The 14,209-nt window shown below is 44.2% G+C and overlaps 1 protein-coding gene across 1 annotated transcript; it reads left to right on the top strand.

Moving 5' to 3' along the window:
• The first annotated feature begins 172 nt into the window (after positions 1 to 172).
• On the top strand, positions 173 to 14,138 carry LOC129365130 (laminin subunit beta-4-like). Its single transcript, XM_055038089.1, is given in 31 exon segments — positions 173 to 204; positions 559 to 614; positions 617 to 687; positions 1,213 to 1,348; positions 1,432 to 1,505; positions 1,936 to 2,124; positions 2,277 to 2,340; positions 2,441 to 2,655; positions 3,430 to 3,550; positions 3,741 to 3,929; positions 4,770 to 4,925; positions 5,917 to 6,020; positions 6,121 to 6,200; positions 6,395 to 6,593; positions 6,751 to 6,830; positions 6,832 to 6,874; positions 6,965 to 7,144; positions 7,435 to 7,550; positions 8,160 to 8,271; positions 8,725 to 8,905; positions 9,536 to 9,679; positions 9,760 to 9,991; positions 10,136 to 10,293; positions 10,640 to 10,864; positions 10,966 to 11,162; positions 11,595 to 11,739; positions 11,892 to 12,099; positions 12,183 to 12,318; positions 12,399 to 12,563; positions 12,642 to 12,804; positions 13,844 to 14,138. Coding segments are annotated over 31 exon segments (4,302 nt in total). The 3' UTR covers positions 13,975 to 14,138.
• Positions 14,139 to 14,209: the final 71 nt, after the last annotated feature.

Raw genomic sequence — 14,209 nt, 5'->3', positions numbered from 1 at the left:
GCAGTTTACAATCATCTACACGTTGAGATAAAGCTACTTTTTCCCCACCAACAGATTAGGAATCATCTGCCGTCCACCAGAAACTAGAATCCACCAGATGTGTCAACATGATCCTCGTCTTTATTTTTGGTGAGTTTGACTCATCACATCCCAGACTGAAGAAATGTTCTCAATGTCTCTGCATGGAGGAGGAACTAAGCTCAAGTTAAACTCCAGTGGAATCAGTTGAACTGTGGGAGTTTGGGAAGGTTGTCTGCTTGAAGCCATTGACTTCACTCTGAACTTCTCCCCCCTGCTGAGTTCCTCCAATAAAGGTAGAGAAAATTACCCAGAAGGAAAGAAATCCAGAACAAGATGCTCCAGAACATTTAGAGAACCGCAACAGCACCAAAGCAAAATGAGACAGAATTTGTTCAGGCTGGTACTGGAGACATTTGGAGTCGGAACACTCCTAGAGTCTTTTGGAAGACGTTCTCTTCCAAACAAACAAGACAGCAGGCTCTGTCTTGAAACAATGGATTCATCTGTCTGTTCTCTCCGGCGGTAAACCCCCCCCAGGACCTCCAGTGCCCTGCCGCTCCTGCCACCCCAGCTTGGTGACCTGATGGGTCGAGCGCGCAGCTCTCAGCCTCGTCCACCTGCGGTGTGGACGGACCCCAGAACTACTGCATCGTTGGACACCTGGAGGTTAGAGACAGCCCTCATACACGCTGTCAGCCGATAAAGAGGTTTTCATTGGCTAAAGCTCAAGCCATTTCCATGGGTTAACCTGTGCTCACACTTGTTAATGCCTAGGTAATAATGTCTGACGATTTGTGGGACTGTACAGGTTTGGTGGATTTCAATAAGCTGTTGCTGATCTCATTTTTTTCTCCCCTCGTTCTCTGACTTTCATACCGAAACAAGTCTTGATTTGTCACTTTACGTTCTGACACTCTTCACCCTGAGGAACGTTTCCAACTCCTCTCGCCATTAATGCATTTTCCTTTCTCCTCTTCTGTCATGGCTTAAGTGGGAAATTCTTAGAGCTGTAAAAAAGATATGGGCCAACAACTCCAGCCTCCAGGCCCGTCCACAAGTCAGACGCCCGTCTTCATGTTGCTCTGAAAAGAGTGGGCTCATTAGATACAAACCCGAAGCTTTCAGCACTTTTTAGTGAACCGCTGATAATTGATTAGGTTCAATGACTAATTTAAATTTTTTTCTCATCAGGGGGAGAAAAAATGCTTCACATGTGACTCCCGACTGTCGTTTAGTCCCCAAGGCAACCCACAGAGCCATCGTATCGAGAACGTCATCACGACGTTTGACTCCGACAGACGACTGAAGTGGTGGCAGTCTGAGAACGGTGAGCTGGAAGCCGTCCAATCACAGCACATCGTTATTAATGACAGAATAAAACATAAAAGCTCGGCTGTTGGTTGTTTGCAGGAGTTCATCAGGTCAGCATCCAGTTGGACCTGGAGACGGTCTTCCAGTTCAGCCACATCGTCCTCACCTTCAAGGTAAACGGCTAAAGACACTCATTTAAAATGTTCTTTTTAAGTCAGATGATTTTCAAAATGTGCCTGATGAACTGAACAAACAGTTCCTGTAGGTTGGGTTTCCTACTCCCCATTGACTATCATATTACAATCCATCACTGACTCACCAACTTAAATAATTGTAACTCTTGTTAATTAAGTTAATGGGCCAACAACTCCAGCCTCCAGATTCCAGTTTGAAATCTGGAGGTTGATTCTTTCAAAGAACAGGGCATGAACAAGGACAGGCTAGGTTATCCTAAACTTTATCCTCTGGTCTGACAGCGCGATGTTTCTCTGAAGAACATCAGAGATGTCGGACTTAGAGATGAACAGGGTTCAGCCGCTGCATGAGCCCCTGTGTCTGAGCTGTTTGATTGGACACGAATGTCTCCTGTCTGTCTTCCTGCAGAGCTTCAGGCCTGGAGCCATGCTGGTGGAGCGTTCGAAGGATTTTGGACGAAGCTGGAAAGTTTTTCGCTACTTTGCAGACGATTGTTCCCTTCATTTCCCTTCAGTTCCTGCAGAACCTGCCAGCTTCCTTGACGATGTTGTCTGTGACAGCAGATACTCTGGACCAGAACCATCCACAGGTGGGGAGGTCGGTACCACATCTGAACACATGACAGAATACATGAAAAATATGACTGATTTAACATCAGAGAATACAATCTGTGTGTTTTTTATACAGTGTATGTAAATAATTGAGGAAGGGATTTTAGTTTAGATAAATCTGGTATGTTTGTCCACCAGGTGGTGCTAAAAGCTCTGGATCCTGTCTTTGAAATCGATGACCCATATGCTCCAGACATTCAAGGTGAGACTATGGAAAAGTTTGTCCTCACCTGAACACATATTGTAATTTATTAAATATAACTTCTTATACATTCGTTTATGCATGTCTTAATTATCCTCAGAGCTGATCACCTTGACGAATATCCGGGTGAACTTCACTCGTCTCTTCACGCTGGGCGACACGCTGCTGGCTCGCAGACGCAGAAATCCTCAGGAGAAATATTACTACTCGCTTTACAGCATGGTGGTTCAGGGAAGCTGCTTCTGCAACGGACATGCCAGCCGCTGTGTCCCTGTGGACGGGGGACGTGGGGACGTCTTCACCCAGTCTGGCATGGTGCACACTGAAACTCCACAGCTGCTTTGACATTAAATTTACCACCAATCAGACAAATTTGTATTCGTGTCAATTCAGTACCAGTATGAGTTTCATTTTTTTTCTCAGCTCAAACAAAGAACAGGGTTTTCCATATCAAGTTAAATGGATTTCAGACTATTAACCCGTCTGAGGTCTTAAAAACATGTCAGAGCAAATCATCTAATTCATAAATTCAGACATCTCCTGACATGCAAGCAAAGCAATGCAGCTAAATTCAATTCAGAAAAGACTTTATCTGTCCCCATAGGGAGCAATTTCTAATACCCTGCAAGCGGCTCAAACATGAGTACAATCACTATAAACACAATAATTAAAATGCTTGGAAAAGCAGATGATAAAAGCCAAGAACAAGAGACAAGGATCACTTTTCTGCTAATCCCTCAACAAAGAAATCCAGATTGGTGTTTAGTAAAAGTGTTGTGTTGTTTCAGTTGGATTGCAGCCATTCCTAAGTTTTGTGGAAGTGAAAGTTAATTTCACTGTAAGAACAATATGACTTTCTTTGCTAAAAGAGCAGTAAATTCTTTGGGTTTGGAGGGAAATCACAGTCAAATAATTGGCTTTGGAGAAAAGCAACACTTCCTTTTCAGAGGTGAATTCATCAGGTCTGGGTCGCTGGCTTGACTCTTACAGTCCCACTTAAATTAGGAGTTTAGAAGGAAAACAGATCTGATGTCTGTTTCTGGGTTTTCCCACGGGTTCTGCAGGTAACGAGGGCTTTTCTTCCTCCAGGTTCACGGTCGATGTGTCTGTCAGCACAACACAGCTGGGGAGAACTGTGAGAGATGTCAGCCGTTTCACAATGACGCCCCCTGGAAGCCTGGAGGAGAAACTGCACCCAACATCTGCAGGAGTAAATTTGATTAATTTCCTCTTGTTTCCGCACAAATGAATCAAGAATCATTTTATTTCTAATTAAATACAGACATATAGATTGTTTGTGCTTCTAAACCTTCACATTTATGATGCTTGAGCCATTGAGACATTTTGACTTGTTTCAGGTTTCACCTGCATGTCTGTGACATTGCTTGTGTCTCTTTAAGGGTGTAACTGTCACGGTCACTCAGACTCGTGTCACTTTGATGCTGCTCGCTTCGAAGAGACTGGAGGTACAAGTGGTGGCGTGTGTGACGACTGCCGCCATGACAGGACGGGGCCTCAGTGCGAGCGCTGTCGACCTTTCCTGTATCAGGACCCGCAGAGGGCGCTAGAGGACCCCCACGCCTGCATACGTATGCTTCATCGTGTGCAATTTATTCATAGTCGCTGTTTTAACAGTGCAGCATCAAACCAGGTGATGCTGGTGGGAGTGATGGTTCTGATGTTTCACTTTGGAGCAAATAAAAGCTGCAGTTCCAGCTTTTTAAAACATTGGTAATGATTAAGGCTTGTGCTTTTTGGTTCTTCTATATAAATGGACCTCTATGGATCGGTGCAAAGTTGATACATTCCCCTGCTTCCTCTCTTCGGGATCAAATCAATGACTCATCCATTTGAATAAAGAATACTAAAGATAAGAGGCAACTAAAACAGGGTGTCCAAGTTCAGTCCTTGAAAGCTGCTCTCCTGCTTTTAAATGCATCCATTTTCCAACACACCTGAACAAAATGGCTGAACAATTTTATTAAGAATAATAATGATGAGGGAGTTCAGCCTGAACAAAATAGCTGAACTCCCTCATCAGCATTCAGCCATTGAACTCTGCAGACGCCTGGTAATATGACCTTCATTACCAGGTATATCAGAGAAGGGATGCATGGACTTGGACAGCTCTGATCTTGATTTGAGATGATAACCAATGTTCAATATTGTCAGATTTTTACTTTTGCATTAATGTAACCTTCTTCCAAATATACCCTAATGTCTCAAGATCGTAGCATTTTAGTTCTAGCACCTCTGTGATTGAAACTGGTGCTTCATAACTGAGTCAAACTCGGTTTTTCTCTGTGGTTTGAACCTGATTCTCAGATGTCTCACAGGTCAGAGATCACTGATGTTTCTGTAGCTTCCAGCAGCATCATGTCAGGACGTTTGCTGAGTCCGAGCATCATGGAGTGACGTTCTTGTTGCAGCGTGTGACTGCGACCCCGCCGGCTCCCACAGCGGCGGTTTGTGTGATGCTTCCAGCGGTCGGTGTTTCTGTAAGGAAAACGTGGAGGGTCAACGCTGCGATCGCTGCAAACATGGCTTCTTCAATTTGAGATCGGACAACCCGGCTGGATGTGAAGGTACCAGGCACCTGTTTTTACATTCATTCAGCTCTCTTTACTCATATTTTATTAATTAAGAATAATAATGTCAATGACAGCAGTAGTTCCTTTAGTGGCCTCATCTAGGAGAAAAATGCAGCCATTTGTAAACTCCATGAACTGATAAACAAAATACTGTTGATCGGTGGCAGTAATAGCTCCTTCAGTGGTTAGACACTGGATTAAACAGAGAAAGATGAGGCAAAGTCTGTCGAAAGGGAAGATCAATTTGTTGGCAGCAACATCTCTGCAGATGAGCCAATTGTAGGAAGGTAACAGCTTAAAAAACCCCTGCCAGGTGTGACTTTCAAGACCAAGTTAAAAGTAGCAATAACTGTATTATGATGCATGACTGGAGAGTGGTAGGAGAAAGTAGCAGAGTCAAGAAAAGTGGTCATTTTGTCCTCCAGCTGCCTGGGTTTTTAGCAGCAGAATTACAGAGATAGCTGATGATAATTTAAGCTGGTCTAATTATAAGAAAATAATGTCAATAGCACCGAATGCAAAGCGCCATTACCCCCCAACCCACCTCTAACCCCTCATTGGAAAAGTGGTCGCCCAGGACGCCAAGCAGGCTAGGACCGCCTCTGCCGGGAGCTGGTTCTTTAAATTGTCAATAAAATTTCTTTAATCTGTCCAGGATTGTGGTTCTAAACCGCACATTGTTTGTAATATGCAGAAACATGTTGATGTCCTCGGGCAACTTTAGGTTGCCTACTAATCTGTGTATCATGTAAGGTGCTTTGAGTGGTCAGTATGGCTGGAATAGAGTGATATAATTTATCTTAGCATGTGGGAATATTGTCAGGGTTTCAGTGATATGATGAGATCAGGTGCAGCATAGATGCTCATTTAGTTGATTTGCAACTATTTTTTAACCATTTAAGAAAACGGACAGACCAGATGAGACAACATCTTGCTCTTTGTGTTATTTCTGGTCAGCTTTAGTCTGACTTCATGCTGTTTTCAGCCTGCAGGTGCCACGGTTTGGGAAGTGTTGGACCATGCAATCCGCTTACAGGGAGATGTAAATGTGAGCCAATGGCCACCGGGCCGCTGTGTGATCAATGTGTGGTAGGTTGAAGATTTGCAGAAACAGATCTGCAGAAACAGATCTGCAGAAACAGATCCATGGTTTATGTCACATTTTGGGAGTTAATGGTTTTGTTTCCAGGCAGGTTTCTGGGGTTTGGGAAACTCTGTGTTCAAATGTTCACCCTGTGACTGTGATGTTGGCGGATCTAGCAGCAACATGTAGGAGTTTTCTTTTTCTACATTTGCCTCTCTATGTTGAAGTGATTTAATGCTTTAATAAAACATAATCCAGTCACTGGTTGTCATCTGAATACCTACAAGTCATTAGGAAACACACTTTAACAAGATGTGACTCGCTCTGAAGGAATTAACTCTCAAAGAAAATAAAATGTAAGGTTTGTGAATGTTCTCAGGTGTTCTCCAGAGGATGGACAGTGTTCCTGTTTACCCAACATGGTGGGCCGGCGCTGCTCTGACCCTGCACCTGGTCACTTCCTGCCTTCGCTCATCTACTTCCTGTATGAGGCGGAACTCGCTGCGCAGCTGACAGGAGGAAGTTCCTCCCCTTCTCCTCCTGCTCCTCTTCCTGCTTTCCCCTCTTCCTCTCCACTGGTGTGTATCATCACTGAATGGAAAACTATCTGGTCCAGTTAAACCATCAGAACCAGGGACTGATTTTTAGCATCTGAATTCAAACCAGATTCAGATCCAGATGCTAAAAATCCCAAACCAAACATTAAGTTATATTTCTCACTCTTTGTGTTTTTAGGTGAATCCTGGCCTTTTGCCTTCATGTGAGCAGTATTACAGAAGTCAGGGCTATGACTTCCAGCTCTCTGATGGAAAAGTTTTTGATACGGAGGCCTCGTCATCTCACCCGCCGGAGGAGACGGGTACAGCTTTGGTTCATTTCCTGTTTGTCTCTGAAACAGAACTGAATGTGATTCTTTCATTGATTTCCCTTATTTGTGTTGGTCCTGCAGCAGAATAACACCCCTTTGATCCAGGGTCCCCTGCAGATCCTTGCCCACCAGGGCTCACCTGAACAATCAGGAACTGGTCTGGGATTGGTCAGGGTGACAGAGGGGGCGGGGCTTAGATTCACTGTGGACAACCTGCCAACTTCGATGGAGTACCACCTGGTGATCCGCTATGAATCTGAGGTGAGGAGAACTGCAGGGTCTTGTTTATGAACTCTGAAAAATAGTCAGCTTTACAGATTTTATTTTTTTATTCTTATTTCAATATATGCCAAAAAAAAACAGACATAACCTTGAGCAATGTGAGCATCTGAACAAGACATTGATCTTGAGTTTTTCCATTTAGATGTCAACACTATAACATCAAAAAAATGTATTGCTCACATTTTGAAACGATAAATGTAGCAATGTGTTGGAGTTTAATCCAGGAAGTTTTTCTCCATGGATTAAACATCAGCCATCTTCCTCTGCAGTCTGTCGCCGATTGGGTGGCGAGAGTGAACATCATCACTCTGTCACCAGGAGATGGAGGCTGCAGTGACGACCCTCCAACAGGAAGTCTGACACTGATCCTCCCCAGAAGCTCCAGGTGAGTCGGCCTTCGTGAGCGACAGGTAATTTACCTTGGGAGTTCACATTACTCTTCTGCTGACCACTTTCTGCAGAGCATTACTTTAAAATGTAGCAAAATGAAAACAGACCAGTAGAAACCAGTTCAGTAAAACTTGTCTGGCAACACAGAGCAGGCAAAGCAAATTTCATAGAAATACATGAGAATCATTAACATCATCAATGGTGCATCGAGAAAGTTATAAATGATCCCAAAACAACATCAGTTGAAGTTATAGTTCATGATTCAGAAGAAACTGGTCCAAAATAGGAGAGTTCCTGATCCAAACGAACACAAAGTCCCATCTCAGATTTGTCTTTATAAACAAATATTCAGTAGACTCTCCTGACGCTTGGAAGTAGATGGCTGTAGGGTGAACATGGCAGAAACTTTATTATTGATTGCAGCACACAAATAAAAGTGATTTAAACGCTGCATTGCTTCTCAGCCTGTTATCTCATTTCCTCAGTGTCCACTAGGTGGCATACTTTCTAACACACGAGAGCTTTTATGATTGTGATGTCAACCGTTTGCCATGACATTTTAACTGCTGATATTTTTATGTGACATGCTTGTTTGTTTTTCCAGATTAGGTATTCTGGATTCCCGCGTGTGTCTGAACGCCAGAGGTCGATACCATGTGGAGATTTTCTTTGACAGGCAGCAGAGGTCAGACGAGGCTCTTCTGCTGGTCGACTCGGTGAGAACGTCATGATCTGAAAACTCATTTCTGCACAACTGGAGGGAAGTATTTAAAGAGCTGCTTTAGGAACAGTTAAATCTGAGCATAAAGTGTCTCGGTAAATAAAGTGGTGTAGAAATATGAAAAGCAATCAATGTTTTTCAGTAATTGTAAGCTAAAGCAAGAAGAGCAAAAGGCAAAAGATTTTTGTTTTATTTCCTATGACTTTAAGGTTATTAACTTTGGTTCCTGAAAAGTCTGAGTGTTTTAAATAGAAGAATCCTGTGAATCAGGCCTAATGAGACCAAAGAACCTTATACTGTCATTTTGTGTTGCATCACTTTGTTTTATTATTACCCAGATCATCTTAACCTCAAGTGCAAAAAAGAAAACAAGACTGTTCGATTAAAATGAAGCTCAGTGCTGTTTTTTCTGTCAACATTTACTATTATTGTTATTATTATATTTTAGATGGGTCTGGTTCAGAGTTTCTATTCAGGCCAAGACTCCTGCTCCCAGAGTGACTTTGACTCTTTCAGTCACTTTCGCTGCGTCGGGTTGGACGTGTATCTCGGCTCTCAGGAGTCACTTCCAAGAATCTGCGAAGGGCTGATCAAGAGTCTGTCGGCGCGCATCCACAAAGGAGCTGTGGGTGAGCCTTTACTGCAAATCCCCAGCCAATTAGAAACACTCTCATAACATAAACATTAATCAGACCTCGGCAGGAGATCCTTCCTGTCCATCAGCCTCGACAATAACGCTTTAAAAATGAGTTACGGCAATATTCATTTTCAATTTGTTTTTTAATTGAACAAAACATCCAATCAAACTGGACCAAGGTCCACCTTTTAACAATTTACACAAATAATTTATAGGTTTTACTGCCACCTGCTGGAAGTTGTGGATCCAGGTTCTGGTTGTGTCAAAGCCCAGGTGCATTTTCTTCATTCAGGTATTATCTGAATAGAGTTCAGATAAAAAGCTTTATAATCTCAAATCCAGAACTCAACCTTGTGGTCTGTAGATTATCTTCATCTTCATAATCTGCTGGTTCTTTGTAGAAACTACTTCTCATGCTGCTTGAATTTATTTACCAATAGATGATAACATAAGGTTTGTTACAGACAATAAATATAAACTTGATCTGCCTAATTTACGAACTGGGTGTGTCCAAAGTTTTATATGGTCAAGTTTGAGCATTAATGTGTCTCTGGAGGCAGCTGACGTCTGTCACACAGTTTCATGTGAACCTGGTTTGATGTTGTGTGCTTTCTGGTTTCAGCCTGCAGGTGTAACGTCTTTGGTTCTCTTGGATCGGGATGCAGTCCGCTGGCCGGGTTATGTGACTGTAAGCCCAGCGTGATCGGACGTTGCTGCGACGCTTGTGCACCTCTGACCTTTGGGTTTGGACCCGAAGGCTGTAAACGTAAGAAGAAAGTTCAGAATCAGTCGGAGTCCTGCTACAGTAACGCTTCCTCTTACAGCCAATCCTTCATGTTGTTGCAGGATGCGAGTGCGACCCTCAAGGCTCTCTGTCGGAGGCGTGTGATCCGAGCGGAGGTCAGTGTGCGTGTCGCCCTCAGGTATCGGGTCGACGCTGCGATCGATGCGAGTCTGGATTCTGGGGATTCCCGCTGTGTCAGCCTTGCGATTGCAACGGCCTGTCGGAAACCTGCGATGGGCGGACCGGAGCGTGTGTGAACTGCAGGGAGCACAGCAGCGGGCCGCACTGTGACAGGTTGGACTGAAGGTTCTGGATCCGATGACACAATATTCTGCCTTTCCTTATGAAACTCGCTTCGTCAGCAATGTGAGATATTTGATCACCTCGCTTCCTGATGGCGTCTTGTGGTTCTGACCCACCTGTGTGTGGCTGCTGTAGGTGTGTGGAGGGTTACTATCGTAACCCGGTCTCCAGACAACCCTGTCAGCCCTGCCTGTGCCCCGATATCCTGAGCAGCGGACGGTTCTTTGCCTCTTCCTGTCGATACGACCCGCAGTCCGTCAGCGTGAGCTGCTCCTGCAGGGAGGGACACGCAGGTAGGAGCCGGTTCTGCGGATCACCTGGTCTGCAGCTGTGCAGCCAAAGCTTCCTAGTAGTTTCCTGTTTGAATCCAGGGAACCAGAAATAAACATAGGAGCAGAGATTTTTTTCACCGAAGTGACTGCAGGTCACTTTCCCACCCCTGACCCCTCCTTGACCCCTCCCTGACCCCTCCTTGACCCCTGTGTTGTTCCCTGGTGCTTGAGTTGAACTCTTTAAGACGTTGTAGATTATCATCAAATATAAAGTCATATTCTAATAAAAACTCCCAGACCCCACGACGAAAAAGTAAATCAGTTATTAAAGTTCACCTGATCGATCCTCTGACCTTCGACCTCTCAGGTGAACGATGTGACAGGTGCGGTTCGGGTTTCTACGGCGACCTGAGGTCGCCAGGTGCCGTCTGCAGGGCGTGCTCCTGCAACAACAACATCGACCCGGACGACAGCGACGCCTGCGACAGCACAACCGGAGAATGTCTCCGCTGCCTCCACTACACAACGGGCCCACAGTGCCAGTTCTGCCAGCCTGGTTTCTATGGCAACGCCCTGCAGCACACCTGTAGAGGTAAAGCAGCCAGTGAGGATCGTGTCACATGGTCACGACTTGTTGGTACGGTCACAGATGTGTCGCGTGTTTGCTGGTATTTGTACCTTGATGTTTCCCAGAATGCTCCTGTGACCGCCGGGGGACCAAGGCGACTCTATGCCCCCCGGAGAGCCCCTGCTTCTGCAACAGGGAGACAGGACAGTGTCCCTGCAGGACGGGTGTGGTGGGAGATCTCTGTGATGAATGTGAGGACGGGTTCTGGAACCTGGACGGAGCGTCGGGATGTCAGCCCTGCAGCTGCGACCCGTCTAACTCCGTCTCTGATTTGTGGGAAACTGGAATGTTATCCTGGATGGAAGAACTTGTTGTGTTGGGTTTGGAACCCTTTAAAACTGCCTATGGTTCATGTTTTTATTGACTTACCCTGAAGCCTCGCAGTTTGAGATCAGATTTACTCTGCGGCATTTTAATTGCTTGTTAGTCTCCGTGAGTCAAACAGCCCCGTCCTCGTTAAAATGGCTACTTCCTCTGGAGCTGCAAAGACTTTCTGCCAAGACAAAAACAGTTTTAAGGTCCCCAGAGTTGATAGAAACCGTTTGAGTGCCAAACCAGAACTTTACCAAGTCCAGTCAAAAGCAACACTTTGAAAAATCTGTTGCAGGTAAACAGTTGCTGTAGACTGGTTGGTGAGTCTTCTCTGAGGGTTGTCCTGTTTTAAGAAGTGTTTCTGTTATTTTGACCGTTTCAGATCAGTGACGTCCAGCAAGTGGCTCAGGACACCAGAGACCAGGCCCAAGTCCTGCAGCGCCAGATCAGCGACACCATCCAATCAGTGGAGAGAGAGAAAAACCAAACCAGAGAGCTCCTCCAAAGAGTCAAACAATATCTGATGGGTCAGGGTTCACAGTCAGTTCTTTTAGGAGACCTTCAACGCCAAATAATCCAACCATTAAATGATCAGCTCTGCGTCTACCGTCCTCTAAAAATGGACCAGAGTGACGCATCTTACTGTGGGAAACATCTCTGTCTGTTTCCTTCCTGGCAGATGACATGGTTTCTCCAGATGACATTGAGAAAATGGCCAACGCTGTCCTGAGGATCCAGCTACCGCGATCACCTGCTGAGATCCAATCGATGATCAATGAGATCAATAATCTTTTGAACGGTGCCACCAAATTCCAGGAGGACCTGAAGAAGCTGCAGGATGAAGCCAAAGCAGCTCAGGAGCTTCTGCAGAAAGCGACAGAAGTCAAGTTGGTGTCTGAAAACAAAGTTATTTCACACACAGCTCTGTTCAGAAACTATTTTTATTTATTTATTATTATTATTTTAACAGGGAGCAAACTAAAACCATCAACGTCAAAGACATCCTCAGTGACCTTATTGCTGCAGACGCAGCTCAGAGCAACGCCAACGATGACCTGGAGGTTGCAAATAAGGACAGAGACGACGCCAAAGACCGAATCCAAGAGGTGAGACTCAAACTTTCCAATTGTTTCACAGAGATCATCTCAGCCTGACTGGTTCTGATGGTTTCTCTGCCGTGTTTCAGGTGGAAAACAAACTGAGCCGCAAAGAGGATCAGCTGATGAACCAGCCTGTAGATCTGCTGGAGGAGATTGAGGCTCTGAAAAATAAAACAGAGCAGAACAGAGAGATGGCAAAAGAGGCCAGAGAAACTGCTGAGTCAGCATTGACCAACATTTCTAATGACACGGTAAAATCTGAAAACTGTTAGCAACAGCAGCAGCTGCTGGGTTTGACCAGGTTTCTGAGACAGTTTCTCTCCCAACAGGAGCTGCAAGAAGTTGAGGAGCAGTTTGAGCTTTTAAAGCAGAAGCACTTGAATAAAACACTTGAAGACGAAGCCGCAGATCGACTGCAGAAAATCCTGAAGGAGACCGAAGATATGCAGAGACAAATGGAGGACAGACTCCAACAGATAGAAGGTTATCACCGTCAGAAAAAGAGTTGTTGTAGGATTATTAATGATACCAATGAGACACTGAACAGGTTGGGCAACACGACAGTTTTACAGGAAAAGTAGAAGAAAAGAAAAGAAAAGAAAAGAAAAGAAATTCTGAACACTGAAAGGAGCGTGAGTCTCAATGTTTGCTCCAGTGACGGTTATTTGTCCTGGGAAAATGCGTCAGTGTTTTGGCTCTGATAAGTTTCCTCAGAGAAAGTTTATGAACAAAAATGTAACATGACATTTGCATCAGGTGGTTAAAGAATACACAATATTATTCTACATTAAATGTGACAAAGTGACACTTATTTAGCAACTAATGGAAAAGAGGAAAAACTGCACCATCCGATGGACAAATAAAAACATTTATAAGGTTATGTTTCAAATCCTGCCTTGTCTTTCTGCAAGGAGCTTGCATGATTTCCCTGTAAATGTGTCAAACTCCACAGTCCAAAAACATGACTGGTCTCTCCAAATCACACTGAACATGGTTGCCTGACCTGTGATGGACTGGTGACCTGGCCAGGTGAACCCTGACCTCTGGAGATCAGGTCCCGGATGTAAAATGTGGATTTACTTTTATTTGAAAAATCATGAGATTGAATATATTTTCCAACTCACTTTGATCTTTTTGTTCTCAGTTATCAAGGATTTTTCTTTTCTTTTTTTTTTTTCCGACCAGTTTTTGTTTGCTGAATGTTGATGATTTGTCAGCAGAGGAAACAGAACGAAGATACAACAATAATAGTTGTAATCAGACTGAAGCAGTTTGTAATTTAGGAAAACGACTGAAATTCACTCTGACCAGGACAGTGAGACGGTTCTTCCTCAAAACGTTTTCGTTCTGGCCCACATCCTAATTCCTGCATGTGAATGAGGAGGCCGAGGAAAGGAAGCTGCTCCCTGCAGTCCGAATGACCCTGATGTTTTCTCTTTGGGTTCTGAATGTTTGAATGTGGTTTCTGCAAGATGTTTTTGACTGATCTGAGCTGATGTTTCCTGTACATTCATCTCTGGCAGACGTGGAGCAAAGATCCAGCTGCTGATCCAGAGAAAGAAGGAGAAAATAGTGGAGGTGGCCGATCTGCTGCAGACGGTGGAGTCACTTCAAATGGAAATCGCCTCAAGAGCTGAAAATTCCACCGCATGTTCCTCATAAGTCCTGCAGGGTCCTGAAAACCAAGCAAAATGATGACTTCATTTTTTTTACTTGTATATCTGAAGTTAAAATTAATGCTCTTACTTTTGGAATATTTGCTTTTTTATGTTAGAAACTTTCACAAAGATCAAACCTTACATCATGAAAATAAAAAATTATATTTGGATTGACTCAGTGATTTCTTTAGGAACAGATTACCGTGAGGCAGCAGGATCACCATCCACACTGGAGCAGC

Source organism: Poeciliopsis prolifica, unplaced genomic scaffold, assembly GCF_027474105.1.
Source record: "Poeciliopsis prolifica strain line A6 unplaced genomic scaffold, Auburn_PproV2 SCAFFOLD001, whole genome shotgun sequence".
In the NCBI taxonomy this organism is placed as follows: Eukaryota; Metazoa; Chordata; class Actinopteri; order Cyprinodontiformes; family Poeciliidae; genus Poeciliopsis; species Poeciliopsis prolifica.
This window is presented reverse-complemented; position numbering and strand designations above follow the sequence as displayed.